General features: G+C 41.1%; 2 protein-coding genes across 5 annotated transcripts in view; one reads left to right on the top strand and one right to left on the bottom strand.

The window, feature by feature from the left end:
• The window catches only part of cltca (clathrin, heavy chain a (Hc)), a 47,624-nt gene extending 39,983 nt beyond the window's left edge, over positions 1–7,641 (top strand). For 2 of the 3 annotated variants that reach the window (XM_049593208.1, XM_049593210.1), the window contains 7 exons: positions 6–137; positions 413–523; positions 626–796; positions 893–1,114; positions 2,559–2,579; positions 6,133–6,208; positions 6,373–7,641. In XM_049593208.1, coding sequence (XP_049449165.1) covers positions 6–137; positions 413–523; positions 626–796; positions 893–1,114; positions 2,559–2,579; positions 6,133–6,208; positions 6,373–6,506 — 867 coding nt within the window. In that variant the 3' untranslated portion in view covers positions 6,507–7,641. The remainder of the gene's footprint in view (positions 1–5; positions 138–412; positions 524–625; positions 797–892; positions 1,115–2,558; positions 2,580–6,132; positions 6,209–6,372) is intronic. The other variant, XM_049593209.1, reaches the window with a different exon arrangement.
• Positions 7,642–11,505: 3,864 nt separating this feature from the next.
• On the bottom strand, positions 11,506–14,661 carry ptrh2 (peptidyl-tRNA hydrolase 2). Of its 2 annotated transcripts, none has more exons than XM_049592804.1 (2): positions 14,582–14,661; positions 11,506–12,931 (listed from the first exon to the last, which is right to left on the bottom strand). In XM_049592804.1, exon 2 carries the CDS (start codon positions 12,919–12,921, stop codon positions 12,406–12,408), a length of 516 nt encoding a protein of 171 aa, XP_049448761.1. In that variant the 5' UTR covers positions 12,922–12,931; positions 14,582–14,661; the 3' UTR covers positions 11,506–12,405. The 2 variants fall into 2 exon arrangements, with proteins under 2 accessions (XP_049448761.1, XP_049448762.1); XM_049592805.1 differs by having other exon boundaries at positions 14,578–14,632.
• Positions 14,662–17,977: the final 3,316 nt, after the last annotated feature.

Genomic DNA, 17,977 nt, shown 5'->3' on the forward strand with positions numbered 1-17,977 from the left:
TGTAGGTGGCCAACGTGGAGCTGTACTACAAAGCCATCCAGTTCTATCTGGAGTTCAAGCCCTTGTTACTGAATGATTTACTCATAGTGCTTTCTCCCAGACTGGACCACTCCCGTGCTGTCAACTTCTTCACCAAGGTACTCTTTAGAGAATTAACAGGAAATAATTGTCTAGAAATTCATCATGATCACTTGTTTTACGCAAACTTCCTGCAGTTAAGCATTTGGGTTAATTGTACAGTTGTTTAATCGCTCCTGATAGGAGAATAAGCACGACCAACTGTTCATCATGCAGCACCTCAGAATATTTACCTAACGGTGGTGGATGGAAAAGATATATTCACATTTCTTTTGCATATTTTCATGCTAAATTTGGATGGAGTGAGATGATCAGTGTTTGTGTGTGTCCACAGGTGAAACAGCTGCCTCTGGTCAAACCCTACCTGCGGTCAGTACAGAACCACAACAACAAATCAGTCAATGAAGCACTTAACAACCTCTTCATCACAGAGGAGGACTATCAGGTGAGAGGTGCCTTTGACAGTGCTACTGAATGTTGTTAAATATTTTGTTAATGTCATTCTTTGATTTAATACTCTCCCCTAATCCCGTCTCGCTCGCGTCAGGCACTGAGGACATCAATAGATGCCTATGACAACTTTGACAACATCTCACTGGCCCAGCGCCTGGAGAAGCACGAGCTGATTGAGTTCAGGAGAATCGCTGCTTACCTCTTCAAGGGCAACAACCGCTGGAAACAGAGTGTGGAGCTCTGCAAGAAAGACAAGCTCTATAAGGTTTATTTCTTTACTTTATTTGTGAATGTTTCTGATGCACTGCCTTTATCGGCTTAGAACATTCCTGACCCTGCGTGTGCTGTGTCTCCCCTGCAGGACGCCATGCAGTATGCGTCAGAGTCCAAGGACATCGAGCTGGCAGAGGAGCTGCTGTCCTGGTTCCTACAGGAGGACAAGAAAGAATGTTTCGCCGCCTGCCTGTTCACCTGCTACGATCTGCTGCGGCCCGACGTGGTGCTGGAGACTGCCTGGAGGCACAACATCATGGACTTTTCTATGCCATACTTCATTCAGGTCATGAGGGAGTACCTCAGCAAGGTGGGTCAGCTCTTTTCAGGCTGGAGTTTAGTGCATTGAGGATATTTTGATATAAAAGAAGGCCGCACAGCTGTGCAGCACTACTGTCATCCTGTCAGAGAATCAATATTGGCCATCGGTGAGCGTCTGTCGCCCTAGTTTTTGCGGTGCATCCCACACTGTTGGCACTAGTGGGCCAGTGTCTGCTTTTTTTTTTCAGCCTGCTGAATTACTGGCGGAGCTGAACTGTCAGTCATTGACTGGCAGTTCAGCTCAGCACAAGAAGAGAAACAGAAGTGAGGAAAGCAAACAGATGACTAAACGAAACTTGTTATAAAAGTGAGATTATTCTTTTTAGCCATTGAGCTCTTTAGAAAAGTTTCATGATGGTTCATGTTATTGTTCACTGGCGCACGGAAAATATTATCTATTCTTTCAGCATCAGGTTGTTGTTTTTTTATGTGCTAACTGGCTAATTAGAATCTTGAATTCGTCCTTTGGTTTCTCTTTTTGAATGAAGAATACAGACTGCCACCGCCTGCTGGTATGGAGAGTTAATTCCTCTCATGCAGGCACAGAATGTACGTGCCACTTGGCCGTTGGCCGTTGGCTGTAGTCTGCGGTGTGTTCAGGTGACACAACAGTATGGCTTCATCACCACTATTTCTTTGATGTAGGTTTGGTGAATCTGATCAAGAGAATGTCATGGTGGCTGCAACGGCAAATAATCAGAGCTTCTGGCATGTTTACACATATAAAATCCTAAGGGCGGAGACACATGCCACGTCTTTAACTATCTTGAAAAGCTAATATTGTGCCTACTCGGTGTCTGCTTACAAGGGTGCAGAGGCAGGTTGACCTGACATTGCTAAGTCAGCATAACTAGCACCACATCATTGCTGACTTAACCAGAAATCCTGAGTGCGGAGTAGATCTTCTTCCAGGCCTTGTTTGTGTTAAGTGTGTTTATAAGTGTGTTTTCGGCATTAAAATATTGTCAGTGAAACCGATGTAACATTCTGCGTCGCCCTGCATTTAAATGGTGGAACTTCTTTTCCATATTTACATGGGACTTATGCTTACTGAAAAATAGAGAAGACATCTACCAGCTGTGATTGGTTGATCCTTGTCACGTGACATGTGGTGTGTGATACTGCATTACAAGAGCTTTGTTTATTTAAGGGCGCAGCTGTCACACCCTGAAAAATATGCACTTGGGAATGGTTGCATGCCTTGATGGTGTCACTCACTTTGGAGCATGCCTTATGCGCATCTACACTGAAAACAATGGCGGCATCTCAACAGGCCTTTCTTGTATTTAAAATATGAAGATACTGCTGTTTCCTCTTTGACTCAAGTAACAATGGAAGGTATCAAATGAAGGACAAGGTTGTCTGTTTGCCAAATGTCTTCACGGGGGAATATTTTTAATTTTCTTTTCTATGCTGCACCTCTTCTCTTCCAGGTTGATGCAGTTAAGGAACAGGTGAAAGCTAAACGCTCTGTTTTTGATCTTTGAGTTTTTAGCTTGGAAGACTGCGGCCTTGAGTGTGCATGATTTTAGCTACACTCTCACTTTGACACAGTCACTGAGACATGTTGCAAGCTGAAATTGTAGTTGTTTGGGAACTTTGTAGACATGTAGTCTCTAAGAGGAAACTAACCTGTAACCGTCTGCTGCAAGAATAGAGGATTGGAGATTTTGTATTCCCTAAATTGACATTAGCCACATCAGAAAAAAATTCAGATGTGATTGGGTGTAATAATTGAAATGATGGCCGCCTGACCTACAGTGCCTCTGTAAGGGAACCAGTGAGTATGACAAGTTGCAAACTCCAGCACACTCACAATACATTTATTTCAGCATCTAGATCAAGCACTGAAACGTCACAAGTAAGTAAATGTGTTTCTGCAACATAGACAGTGTGCTGGAGTTTGTTTGCAACTTTTGGTCGTCCCTCTCCTATGCACCTGATGGATGTGAAAGGTGTTTTTCTGAGTTGTAAAGGACAAGAGAAAACAAGCTGCATTCTCTGAGTGAGAATCATTGCCTAGCGAACTCTGTATTCAGATTATTTTTTAAGGGCCCATAGTTCTCCTTTATCCCCTGCTTTAACGAGCCAGCAGCAGACTGCTACAGAGATTAAACCAGAGTCCAAAGAAAGTCTACCCAGAGGAGTTTGATGGAGAAAATGCACTGTACACCACAGCTTTAATCATGGTTGAAACATCTGTTGACTTTCTGAATTCATCATTTTGTTTTCCACTGGAAAAGCTTTAGAGATTATAATAAATTATCTGTAACGTCACTTAAATAATTTTTCATTTGTGTATCTATTACTCAGCCCATGTTGTGTTGAATTCGTGACAAAAACATTTTCTCTCCCATGCCTCCATAATGAATGAAGAATCCAAAAAAAGAGGAAAATTCTTGATAAATTTAAATAAACAGGGACTGTGTTAAACAACAGCAAAACTATATCAAAACATTTCACTCTTATACAGCTCCTGCAGTATAGTCCAAGTCGTATGTTCAGTACTTCCCAAGCAGACAACCTTTTCTGAATGAAAAGTGAAACTTATCTATGCCCTCTTCAACGCTAGACTCAACTGACAAAAACTGTAATTTTACCTCACTGAAAACAGAAGCTGCTGCTCTGCTCCTGCCTCAGTCAGTCAGTTAGTTAGTTTATGTTATTGTGTGACTTTGGTGTTTTAAAGGTTAGTTCAGATTCACCAAAGTCACACATTAACACTAACTAACCAACTGATAGAGGCAGTCGTCGACAGAAGCTCCTATTTTTAGTGAGGTAAAATTACTGTTTTTGTCAATGGAGTTTGGCTTTGAAGAGAGTATAGATTCTGAAGGTTTTATATCATAAGGTTTTAGACAACATACATGTGTTTGGGAAGTACTGAGCACATGACTGGATAAATGAGACTTGGATTATACTGTACAGGTTGGGTAAGAGTTTGTAAAGGGATGTTTTTATATAGTTTTGCTGTTGTTAAATGTGGTCAGTTATGACTTACAAAGAATTGTCACCATTTTTGGATTCTTTGTTCACCATGAAGGCATGTGAGCAAAGTAGTCTTGACACCAACATGACACAGAGTGAGTAATGATATACAAATGTTCATTCAAGGTGCATTTCCTCACAGATATTAACGCTGCACAATATGCAGCTGTTTTTTAAAGGTTGTGATGTATTAGCTAGTTTTGGGAATAAAGCATGTGTTGAACTGTCTCTTGCTGATATGTAGCAATCTGGCTTTTGGTTGTGCCTGGCTTCCTGATGGGAGAACCTTCAGTTGTAGGGAGCACCTGGCCTGAGACTCACCCTCCTTCTCCTCCTCCTCCTCCTCCTCCTCCTCCTCCTCCTCCTCCTCCTCCCATACTGCATCTTAGTCCTGCAGCCTCTCACTCACAGAGCATGAGACTGTTTCTGTTTACGGTGAAGCTTCAGCTTGTTGTAGATGTGTGCAGAGAATTAAATTTAGAGAGCTGCTGTTTTCTGACGAGGCATGGAGAAACTGAATGATAAATGCATTTATACAAGATGTGGAAGTGCGCTGCTGAGCAAGCCCTTACTTTGAACTGTAGAAATAACCTGCATCCAGGTGCTGCTGCTTTTCCCTCGAGGGCTTGAAATGTACACTTTGCATATTGTCGCATCTGACTTGCTGCCTGAAGAAGTTTTTTTTATTATTATTTTTATTTGTTTGTGGATTTATTTAAAGAATTGGCTGCTTTTATTTTTACTGTCAGGCCAGCCATCCAGACTTTAAGAGCAGAGGAAATGAAAATATGTTTAAAGCAGGGGTAGGCAGTTTAATTTTGGCTTCATTGGACAAAAATCCCATTATGGACTTTGAGCATATTGTTATTCAAGTGGACTGAAAGAGCACTATACTTGTGCACCTCCTCTTGGCCCCTCCTCTGTTTTCAGGCCCTAGAAAATCTAGCCCATGACGGGAGACTTTGGCCAATCACTTATCATTCACAGAGAGGGTGTTCCTCTTGGCTGTTCTACATATGCATGTGCACATGCATGTCCCTTTAGTGAAAGTCTGATTCAATGGTGGAGAATCCTGCAGAGAGAGTCTAAAATAGTCTGATAATAAACAAACTAAAATGCATGTCAATATCACCAAAGTGTTTCAGAGATTGAGAGAAAATGTTGCCAATAATGTAGCCTTCTGCTAACTGGAGCTAAAGGCTCACGGCTGCGGCCTCAAGTTGACATTTATACAGCTAAAGTTAGATAGAGCCTCAAATCTCCACCTCACTGCCCACCAACACAGACCACCTTGCTGTGAGGAGAGTGGGCAGCAGCTCTGGAGACGTTCCCCCAGTCATATTCAGAAAGCGCAAACCCCGGCTCCAGGGGAACAGTCAGCCCTGACTCCCTGCCAGATCAGCAAACTTTCTGTTGCTGTAGTTACAAAAGTTAAACTGGAGCTGCTGCTGGTCATCAGCCTGCTGTGAGACCCAGCACTGAGGGGTTTGCGCTGGCTGAATTCAAGCCGCTACAGCTTACGACTGACAGTCCATCTGCGGAGTTGCAACTTCACAATGAAAAAATTATGAAGCGTGTGCATATGCCCGTGGTCATCTGGTGGGAGGGGCTTAGGACAGAGAGAGGAGAGCTGCGGGAGGAAGATGTATTTATAAATTCTGCTCTTAATTTTTTCAGATTTCTGCTTGCCCCAGCTTCAACTTTCTTTTTGTTTTGTTCTTTATTAATTTGTTTAGCATTTCTTTTTAGACTTCTTCCTGTTTAAACTTAAGATCAGTACAAAAGATGAAAATCTCTACATCCTGTCTGTATACTAGATAAAAAAGCGATCTTGTCCCTGACAGTTTTGTCTTGCTACTGCGTGAAATCTGCTGTCGGCCCACACTGTTGTCAGAAAAGTTGTCACAGATTAGTTAACAAATAATGCATCACTTTTGTTTTTCTTTTTTGTTTAGTATGTTGTTAACTTATTAATCATTGTTGCTTTGCTCTAAATGTTCTGATTTCTTTGCTTTGCAGGTAGATAAACTAGAAACCTCAGAGTCCCTAAGAAAAGAGGAGGAGCAGGCAACAGAGACGCAACCCATCGTCTACGGTATGTCCTTTAATGACATTAGCGTCCATGTCACTGTCATCAAAAGCATAGGCAGCAGTCCTCTCTTCATGACCATATCAGAAGTTATTAAAATTATATAATTATACAAGTGGTCATTTTGGGGGTAAAGTGTTTGAAACGTTTCCTGTGTGTGTATCTTGCAGGCACACCTCAGCTGATGCTGACAGCGGGCCCCAGCGTACCCGTGCCCCCCCAGCCGGCTTACGGCTATGGCTACCAGGCGCCTGCAGGATACAGTCAGCCAGCAGCTCAGCCAGGCTTCGGCTACGGCATGTAAAGACCCTGACCCCTTCTCTCCACATGCAGGCTGGAGCAACCATCCATCCATCTCCCACAGTCCTTCACCAGACCATGAGTGTCTCTCTCTGACCTCTACAGGCAGCGGGGGGAATTACACACGACCCTTGTTTCTGTTTTTTTTTTTTTTTTTACTTTTCCCCCTTTTTAAACTGTCATGAAGGACTCAGTTTTATTTCTGTTGTCAAAGAAAAAGATCGAATCACAAAGATTAATTTTCTCACATTCCGTGTTGACTAGATTAATTTTTCTTTTGTCTATTTTATTTGAATGGGAAATGGTTTATGTACAATGGGCGGGGGGGCTTGTGGGAAGAGCTAGTCCTCTTCTCAGTTTAAAAAAGAAAAGGTCTGTTGTGAAGCATCTGATTTGCACTCTGTAGTGAGAAGAAATTAATGTAGAACCTCTTCCTTTTGATGTGTGTGAGCAGCTTCTTCTGTCCGACTGTAAAATGCATTTAATTATTGTATATTCAGACACACACACACACAAAACGCTACTATGTTCCTCTATATTTGACTGCCGCTACCATGACCACAATCCTGAAACACTACGTCGTGTCCCCGCACACACACTTCAGGGCTGTTTCTTGAAGAAAAACCCAAGAGAGTATTTTACACACAATTCCAGCTAAGCCTATGCAGGACTCTCCAAATAAATTTGCATTCAGATGACATTTCCATGTGCTTTGAATACTGCTCTAATGTGGGACCATTCCACCTCAGGAGGGTCTGCAGACCTGTTTGTGTTTGACTAACATGCCCCGTGCCCCCTCTCTATGCTGCGGTTTGTTTCTGCTGGATCTCATTTTAGGTGTGCAGGAGAGAGATTTTTCAGACTTGGGGGGTTGCCTTTAACCTTTTCAGTCAACCTGCTCATCCAGCTCAGAAACAGAATGACAGGACTTGTGGTAATTTGAAGTTTTTATCAAAGGCTTGCGTGTATACAGGAAATCAATCATTAACTCCTTTGAACTTATATTCTTATCTAAATTACCTTAGATTTAAATTGTGCACTTAAGATACTTGATTGTGCATAATCAGGATCATAATGAATGAAACAGCGGTTTTGTTTTCCACTTAAAAAAAAAATAAAGGCTTCTTGTTTGTCAAGAACAGTCTGGTTGTGTCTTAAATATATGATGTCATGAAGCGTTCCCACGGTCAGGAAATTCCTGGCCCTAACGAAATGTTTTGGAAAAGTTTTGACTGCACTTTATCTCAGCTGTTGTTTAAAATATGTTCATAAAGTGGCTTTAAAAGGTCTTCAATTTAAATCCTTTATACCAGATGACACCATGTCCTTCAGGTCCAGTGTAAGATTGAGGGGGTTTTAGTGACATCTAGTGGTGGAGATTGCAGACTGCAACCAGATGAAACTCCCATATTGAATTCCTTCAGTGTTCATTTTTTTTACCAGGAGCTGAATAATCCACAGAGGTCTCCTCCTCTCCAACAACAAACCCAGTGATATTAAACTGGTAAGAACATTGAATGAAGCAGTTTCACATTTTAAATATCAGTATTTGTCTGACGCTGCTTGTTGTGGAGGGGCTGCTAACTACACAAGTCGGCATGAAAAACAAAAACAGCCCCTGTCTTTCAAGAGCCAGTGTTTGGTTTGTCTGTTCTGGGCTACTGTATCAACATGGTGATCTCTGTAGACATGCCCGTGTCCTATGTGGATATAAACGGCTCATTCTTAGCTACAAAAACACAACAATGCTTACTTTCAGGTGATTACACACTAAAGAATACATACTTATTATATTTCTGCCAATATCCACACACTTGACCTTTTGCAGGAAAGTTTTGAATATACATTGTTTTCACCTCCAAGGACATGCAAAAAAGTGTGTTTACTTGGTGTTGGAAAGAGAATATTTTAGGTTGTGTTGTGTATTTCTAACGCAAGTTTAAATTTCATTTGAAGTGGTATTTAAAAAGTCTTCAATTTAACTTGTTTATACCTGCAAACACCCTGTTTTCCTGTCTTAATATGCTCAGATCAGTATAACAGCAGTGTAGTACGCACACCCTCTGGTGGTACAGATCAGAGGGTGCTACAAGGGTGCTGAATTTCCCCGTAAAATGTCTTAACTATTGAATTCCTCCACAAGGAAAACACTTGTTTTTCAGTATGAAAAAAAGTCTCAGTTTATGCAGAATTCATGGCAAATTAGTTCAACTTAATACATTTTTGTGAGACGAATGAATTGAGACGTCTGACTGCAAGTTTAAGCCATAATCAGTCTTCATGCAGCTGGCCCCTGATGGAAGTTACTAAAACTTTTCTATACACTCAACAGATTTCTCTCAAACTTTGGTAAAGAAAATCTGTGTTAGTGAGCACTTCTCCTTTTCCAAGATTATCCCTCCACTCGACAGGTGTGGCATATCAAGACACTGACTGAACAGCATCATTACTACAACCCCTGGCAAAAATTATGGAATCACCAGTCTTGGAGGATGTTCATTCAGTTGTTTAATTTTGTAGAAAAAAAAACAGATCACAGACATGACACAAAACTAAAGTCTTTTCAAATGGCAACTTTCTGGCTTTAAGAAACACTAAAAGAAATCAAGAAAAAAAAATTGTGGTAGTCAGTAACAGTTACTTTCTTAGACCAAGCAGAGGGAAAAAATTATGGAATCACTCAATTCCGAGGAAAAAATTATGGAATCATGAAAAACAAACAAACAAAAGAACACTTCAACACACCACTAGTACTTTGTTGCACCACCTCTGGCTTTTATAACAGCTTGCAGTCTCTGAGGCATGGACTTAATGAGTGACAAACAGTACTCTTCATCAATCTGGCTCCAACTTTCTCTGATTGCTGTTGCCAGATCAGCTTTGCAGGTTGGAGCCTTGTCATGGACCATTTTCTTCAACTTCCACCACAGATTTTCAATTGGATTGAGATCCGGACTATTTGCAGGCCATGACATTGACCTTATGTGTCTTGCTTCAAGGAATGTTTTCACAGTTTTTGCTCTATGGCAAGATGCATTATCATCTTGAAAAATGATTTCATCATCCCCAAACATCCTTTCAATTGATGGGATAAGAAAAGTGTCCAAAATGTCAACATAAACTTGTGCATTTATTGAAGATGTAATGATAGCCATCTCCCCAGTGCCTTTACCTGACATGCAGCGCCATATGATCAATGACTGTGGAAATTTGCATGTTTTCTTCAGGCAGTCGTCTTCATAAATCTCATTGGAACAGCACCAAACAAAAGTTCCAGCATCATCACCTTGCCCAATGCAGATTCGCGAGTCATCACTGAATATGACTTTCATCCAGTCATCCGCAGTCCACGATTGCTTTTCCTTAGCCCATTGTAACCTTGTTTTTTTCTGTTTAGGTGTTAATGATGGCTTTCGTTTAGCTTTTCTGTATGTAAATCCCATTTCCTTTGGGTGATTTCTTACAGTTCGGTCACAGACGTTGACTCCAGTTTCCTCCCATTTGTTCCTCATTTGTTTTGCTGTGCATTCTCTGTTTTCAAGACATATTGCTTTAAGTTTTCTGTCTTGACGCTTTGATGTCTTCCTTGGTCTACCAGTATGCTTGCCTTTAACAACTTTCCCATGCTGTTTGTACTTGGTCCAGATTTTAGACACAGCTGACTGTGAACAACCGACATCTTTTGCAACATTGCATGATGATTTACCCTCTTTAAGGAGTTTGATAATCCTCTCCTTTGTTTCAATTGACATCTCTCGTGTTGGAGCCATGATTCATGTCAATCCACTTGGTGCAACAGCTCTCCAAGGTGTGATCACTCCTTTTTAACTGCAGACTAACGACCAGATCTAATCTGATGCAGGTGTTAGTTTTGGGAAAGAAAATTTATAGGGTGATTCCATATTTTTTTTCCCTCTGCTTGGTCTAAGAAAGTAACTGTTACTGACTACCACAATTTTTTTTTCTTGATTTCTTTTAGTGTTTCTTAAAGCCAGAAAGTTGCCATTTGAAATGACTTTAGTTTTGTGTCATGTCTGTGATCTGCTTTTTTTCTACAAAATTAAACAACAGAATGAACATCCTCCAAGACTGGTGATTCCATAATTTTTGCCAGGGGTTGTACACAGGTGTGTCTCAGGACAGTCACAATAAAAGGACAATCTAAAATGTGCAGTTTGATCTTGGGAAAAAATAAAAGATATTTATCAGCATTTTACATGACAGAAATGGATTTATCAGTCCCAAAAATCAGCCAGTATCTGGTGTGACACCATTTGCCTCCTGCCTCTCACAGAGAGCTGATTAAGTTGTTGAATGTGACCTGATGAACGTTGGCCCGCTCTTACAATGGCTGTGTGAAGTTGCTGGATGTTGGCAGGAAGTGGATCATGCTGTCGTATGCGCCATTCCAGAGCATCCCAAACCTGCTCGATGGGTGACGTGTCTGGTGAGTATGCAGGCCATGTAGGAACAGAAAAAGGCCTTTTACACAGAGGACATTTTGACTTGTCACAGTAGACAAACACAGGTGTAAATAATTCCATCCATAATGGCTGAATTCCATTTATCTGCTCTGATTTTAGGGTCATATATTGTGTGTGCTGCTCTCGATGAGACTCACTGGAGCTATTTGTAACACCTGTGCTTTTCACACTATGACAAGTCAAAATGTCTGCAGTGAAAAAGGCCCATGTGTACAGATCCTTGCAACATGAGGTCATGTGTTTTGGGATGGATTTTTACAAGTTTGTGACCAAAATTTGAGAAATAAATCTGTGTATAAAAAGTCTTGGCTCTTGAACCTGTTCAGATCCCCGTCCATTCCAGCAGACCAAACTTTTTCTAGGATGTCTAGATCTATGAACACTGTCGTCTGACTCCACCCAAATGGACAGACTTAATTGAAGGGATGTCTATTAGTCAATCACAGTGTTCCATGTCTCCCAAAGTGGACTGCAGCAAAGCCACGCCCCCTTTATGAACAAGCATGGCCGACCACGAGGCAAGGAGGGAGATGAGACATGTTTCTGTTTATTGATAAGTACATGATTCGTGTTTTGTGTTTTAAGTCTTGGATCTTAAACTCAAACCTGTGAAAAAACTGAAGCAAAAAAGAGTGTTGCTTTTAAATTTTTCTTCAGTTCATTTCCAGGCTTCAATTTCAACTGTAAAGCAGCATGTAATACCAGGAAAAACACTTCAGAATTTCTTAACAAAATCCAAAAGCCTTCCAGTCAAACTACAATATGAATGACATCAATTTAACCAGCTGTACTGCAGCGTAATGTCAGATCAGATCATTCATGGCAGTGTGTGACCTTCATTGTCTTCTGAATAAATACTTTGCAGCATTAACAAACTTAATTCAGAAAAACACAGGTGTAATCAATAACATTAATAACAGCATTTCATTTATACAAGCCAATGTTAAGGCACTGCTATTTTGCATACTAGCTCGCTTCACTGGCTTCCTCTGACACTAAATGGTACCAAGCCATCTTTAATGTTAATAGTAACTCCTGTGCTTCTCCTGAAAGTCAAAATGTCTGCAGTAAAAAACACAAATCGCTACTGTTATTTTATTTTGTCGGGGTTCTAATGAGATCAACAACAGTTTTCATGTTTCCTCTGATCATCATGTCCTCAGACACAGTGTCTGGGGTGTTTTTGTTACCATCACAGTAAAGTAAAGCACATCAACCTCCTATTACTGCTTTTCAACAAATGTGATAGGCATATGTGTCAAAAACTGCACCGAAAAATTCAAGTAAATAACATGTAATCGAGGCAACTATTGTTGTGTAAAAAAATATAAACTCCTGGTCGCCCAACTTAGCTTCCATTGCAAATAGCTTTAACAACTAAGATGTTGTATGCAAGTCAGACTGACGTAAACTCAGGCTCTAGTAGAGTTTTAAGTCCCCGGTGACGTTGTCGATCAGATCAGCCGGGCCGGGACCGATGCCCAGCACGGTGCGTGACCCAGGCGCAATTTGTGTCCTTCCTGCATCTTGAATCAGGCTGACAGGAAGCCCCACTTCTTTGGCATGACTCAGCAGATCAATCAGGGTGTCCTCATCGGGGGCCTTCACCACCACCTTGGGCTGACCGCAGTACTCCCACTGTTTGAGAAGCTCTGGGTTCCTACGCTGAACCTGTTTGTAAGCCGACACAGCAGCATGGGAGCACTGGGCAGCCACCTTCCCTTTACCCATCTTCAGGTCATTTCGCACCACCAGGATCATCTTGAACTCGCCGCCTTCTCCCATCACACTTGCTTCACCGGTGCCATTCCCCATCGCTGCCATCACGGTTTTGGATGTCTGGCCCAAGCGAGCCCGAAGGTGCCAGCCGAGGAGGAGCCCACAGCCGAGTCCTGCGACGAGACCCAGGCCCAACGGACCATACGCCAAGTCCATGTTGTTAAACCTGCAAAAATGACAGAATACAGTTAGTCTGTGTCACACCTGTACCGTTTACTACAGTGATTCTGCTGCTCTCAACTAGTTACATTGAACTTTTAATAAAAAATTTAAATTATATGCCGCTAATGTTTATCTTTCCCCATGGTCTAGAAAATGGCACAGAATATTAGTATCTTTCAAGTAAGGCTGTCAGCGTTAACATGTTTATCGCTATGTGATTAAAGTCCAAACATAATGAGTTATTTTTTGAAAACTGCATTAACTGCGTGCTGCTATTTTCGTCGATGCACCTTTACTTGTGGTCACGCCATCGTTGTGGCTTCCTGCTACCACAATGAGGGAAAATAGTGACACCACTCTCACTCCCAAAATTTCCAGATGGCTCAATTGACAAGTCAAAAGTAATATGCACCTTGTGTCAAACGGAATTAAAATATGGGGCAACCACATCGCAAAGAATCATTTTGGAGTGTGCCAGTCATTCACCACAGACCTGTGAATGAAACTAAATCAAAGAAGTTAACTACAACACTTGACTGACTGCAGACTAGTCAACATCGAGGAGGACTTGAGTCTAGGGGACATCCTCAGGTTGGCATGTTGTGACCAGTCATACGCCTTATTGTCAAAAGGAACATTAGTTTTATACATACAGGACCTGTATGAATCAGAAACTGTAACTCCTGAAAAGTGCAAATGATGTCAAGATCTAAAACTCGAGAATATATTGCATATTTCTTGCTCTCATTTGAATCCCAATCAATCAAATCATTGCGTTAGCTTGTTAATATGGACTTCAAGAACTGTTTTGAAATTTAAACATGCACTTTAAAAACGTGATTAATCACAATTAACTATTAAATTAATTCATAATTAATCGTAACTAAAAAAATAATCATCTGACAGCCCCTTCTTTCAACATACTGCATTAAAGTTAGAAATTCCAGTATGGTGACAGCACTGGCACACTGTTTACAAAGCTGACATTCCTTCCCCTTCCCATTATTAGTGGGGTATTTTTGTTTGAAGCCTGTGAACAAGTGAGCACTAACATTATATGCAACTAACTCAAATGTAGCATAATCTGCTGACGTTATTATTTTGTAGACTTTTTCTTTATCATTTCGTATCACATTATGAATTTGATCCTTTTTCTATCACAAAGTAGCTTCAACTACCTTTTCTGGTTAGCTTTAGTTAGCTAAACTATATTTCTCCCTCAGTTAGCTTTGCTCTATTTTAGCCTCTCCCAGAGTGAGCTAAGTGCTAGCTTGCAAAGCTATGCTATCAAAGTAGCTGCCCTAACACTGGTTACCGGTGTTTACGTTATTTAGTAACTTTACTAACCCTGTTGCCTGTAATACCATCTGACTAGAAAGCTAGTTCAGCTTGTCAACACATCACCAATGTAAGATTTGGCTACACTGAACGCTTTCTTTAAACTAACGACAACTTCGTGGGCTAACAAGCTAACGCTAGCTTACTAACTTTATTGTAAGCTAACGTTAGCTTCCTGGCTAGAAGGGAGACCGCTTCAGACATCAGACATCACTTTGAGGACAAGCAGACTCAAACATTTCAGGCCCTGATAGTGCCATAAAAGTGCAGGACAACTGTTACACGGCAGATAACACTGATTACATGTCATACCTACCGGACTGTCAAACGTGCTGAGTATGAATGAAGCTTCTTCTACTTCTTCTTCGGTTATTTTTGGCGGTTGGAATTCAAAATGGCGCATTACCGCCACCTACTGGATTTACCCGGAAGTTTCCACTTACTGCATAATTTAATACTAAGGGACTGTTCATTACTCATGCGGCGCGAGGGGGTGGTGCAAAAAAGGGGGAGGCATGTCAAATAATATGTTTAAGCACTGAGGGGGACTTTTGTCTTTTTTATTTTGGCTTAGGGGAGCTTACAAATGTTTTTGTATTTATTTCACACAGATTTTTAAAGAAAACATGCTGCAGACAGATATTTTAAGTGAGACATAGACCTAGAATGACTTGATTTTTAGAATATATTTCCTGTTTTTTTTTTTTTTTTTTTACTTTATTTGATAGGACAGTGTGTAAATCTGAAAGGAGGAAGAGAGAGAGAGAGGACAACATGCAGCAAAGGGCCAAAGGCTGAAATGACACTTCGGCCACTGCGGCAAGGACCTCACCTTTGTACATGGGATGCCCACTCTACCACTGAACTACTGGGCACCCCAGAATCAAGTGATTTTGATTAAATATCACTCAGTACGTTTACATGCAGCTTGAGAAAAATCGAATTATTGGCTGAGTCCGACTGAAACCAGACTTTTAAATGCACGTAAACAGATTAGTCCGACTGAAATGGATTACTGTTAATTTATCATGTTGATCTGTTCTGTGCGACATCTATTGCACGTCTGTCCATTCTGGAAGAGGGATCCCACCTCAGTTGCTCTTCCTGAGGTTTCTACCATTTTTAAAAGGGTTTTTTTGGGGGAGTTTTTCCTTATCCACTGCGAGGGTCCTAAGGACAGAGGGATGTCGTATGCTGTAAAGCCCTATGAGGCAAATTGTGATTTGTGATATTGGGCTTTATAAATAAAATTGAAATTGATTGATTGAAATTGGACTATCTGTAGCTCGACTAACACACCTAGGTAATTCAATTGAAAATGGAATTATTGCTGCATGTATCCACTTGGTCTGACTGGAGTCGGACTCAGCGTTCTGCGCACGCACCAATTTTTCTTTCGCGAGCTTTCACCTGGAAAAAGAAGGAGATGACGCAGCAGCAGTTCAGTATATAGCAGTGCAGTACCTCCCAGAAAAACAAACGGAAACAAAACAGAGGTCGCACTTTTGGACGGACAAGGAAACTACTGTACATCCATCTCCGCCATGTTTATTCGTCTTTAGCTTCCTCTTTGGGTCAACCAGAACTAGTTAAACATGCACTATATTAAAAAAGGACATAGCACTGCCTATCATGGCGGAATCAGATGTACTTGGTCAAAAATTGGATTTTCTCTTCTGCATGTATACTCAGACAAGACGAGAAGTCCGACTTGACTGATTAGCTGAGCTATGAGCTTAGCTTGACTACTGCATGCATGTAAATGTACTGATTATTTTAAGCTCACATTTGGTTGTTTTTTTTTTATCTGTTGGAAGGGTTCATCGTACATAATGTGTCCAAGGACTGTCATGAATTTGAAAATCAAAAAATAATATCTGTTTTTGCAGTTACTAACCATGATACATGGTGTAATTTTGGTGATTTTTTTTTTTATTTTTTTGAAAGAAAACATACCTTTCAATACCACCCACTGTATGTTTTCTTCAAAAATCACCAGAATTACACCTCATAGCCAGAAACTGTAAAAACAGAAATTATCATTGGATTTCTGATGGTCCTCAGACACATCATCATTAAAAGATTCCAAAAATAAACCGTTTGCACGAACTAACCAGCATGCATGACAAGAGCAGAATACCAAGGCTATTTTCAACCCCAGGCTTCTTCAACTTAACTTTAGAGTTTCAAACATCAAGGATAAGTTTTAAATATCTAATAACTCATTTATTTATTACTTATTCAGTGTTATGGGAGGATAATGCATTTTCTGCCAGTCACTCAGAGAAGCTCAGGGAAAAATATCTGTAGCTTCAGGGAGGATCAAAATCCAAAACAAAGTCACACCCTAGCCATCCATCTTCTCTGATAAATAGAGAACAGTCTCTAATTGTAAGCAGCCCTCCCAATCCAGTTCACACACTAATGCCCTACTTTCTGGTTGTTTGAGAGAGCCTAAAAGATTTTTTATTTTTTTAAAAGCTACTGTACATCTTCTCCAGAAACAGGGCCGGCCCTAGACTTTTGGATATTATAAATGTCATTTGAGCTGAGTTTTCCTGTCCAGTTTCTCAAAAACTGTAAAACCACACAAACTTCTGTATGGTTATAGTGCATGTCATCCTAAACAGGAATCTATTGGAAATTCCTTAACCTATATGGTGCAGTGGTTAGCACTGTCACCTCACAGCAAGAGGGTTCTTGGTTTCAACCCTGGGTGGGGGGTTCTTAAGTCCTTCTGTGCAGAGTTTGCATGTTCTCCCTGTGTCAGTGTGGGTTTCCTCCAGGTGCTCCAGCTTCCTCCCACAGTCCAAAGACAGGCAGGTTAATTGGTGACTGAAAATTGTCCGTAGGTGTGAATGTGAGTGTGAATGGTTGTCTGTCTCTATGTGTCAGCCCTGTGATAGTCTGGTGACCTGTCCAGGGTGTACCCCGCCTCTCGCCCACTGTCAGCTGGGATAGGCTCCAGCCCCCCACGACCCCTAGGATAAGCGGTTACAGAAAATGAATGAATGAATACATAAGAAAAGTTTTTATGTGAAGTCAAATAAAGTTATTTGATAATATTTTAACTTTGGAACTCCCTTTTCCAACACATTCTCACTCCGACCATGTCACATATCTACATTGGGTCATGGACTTTCCACCTCCAGAGATGACGTGCAAGGTACCCTGGGTGTATTGGTGGTCGATGTTCTGGGACACCGAGTCAAGTTTTGCCTGTTACATATATTGTCATAGGTACAACACCGCAAACTGACTTTTTTTCCCCTCAGCAACTAAGGCACATGGATGGGTTTAGGCAACAGAAACACGTGGCTAGGTTTTGGCTACAAAGGCACATGGTTAGGTTTCGGAAAAACAGAACAGGGCCACAGCAAGGCCTTCACAAAAAAAAAAAAAAAAACATGATTACGCCTTGACAAAAGGGCATTTTGGACATCAAGGGGCAAAAGGACAGGTGCTCGAGCTCGTGCCTGCACCTGAGTCCCATGCATGTCTTTTTTAAATCCTGTCTCGACACTGCCTTAAGTTAACAACAGTCACATTGATGCTGAAAACCTGTGTAGGCCTTCTTTTTTCCTTTTGAGAACAGAGTGACCTGCTGGAGAACACTCACCAGAAATAAATGTCCTCACTCTGATAAACAAGATGATGCTGACACTAAAACATGGCGACTTGCAGTTGAGGTCTTCAGACTCTAGTTATGACC

Source organism: Epinephelus fuscoguttatus, linkage group LG12 (assembly GCF_011397635.1).
Source record: "Epinephelus fuscoguttatus linkage group LG12, E.fuscoguttatus.final_Chr_v1".
Classification (NCBI taxonomy): Eukaryota; Metazoa; Chordata; class Actinopteri; order Perciformes; family Serranidae; genus Epinephelus; species Epinephelus fuscoguttatus.

Bases quoted from the DNA above. Each gene is read 5' to 3' on its own strand.
- ptrh2 (XM_049592804.1), bottom strand. From the start codon at position 12,921: ATGGACTTGGCGTATGGTCCGTTGGGCCTGGGTCTCGTCGCAGGACTC.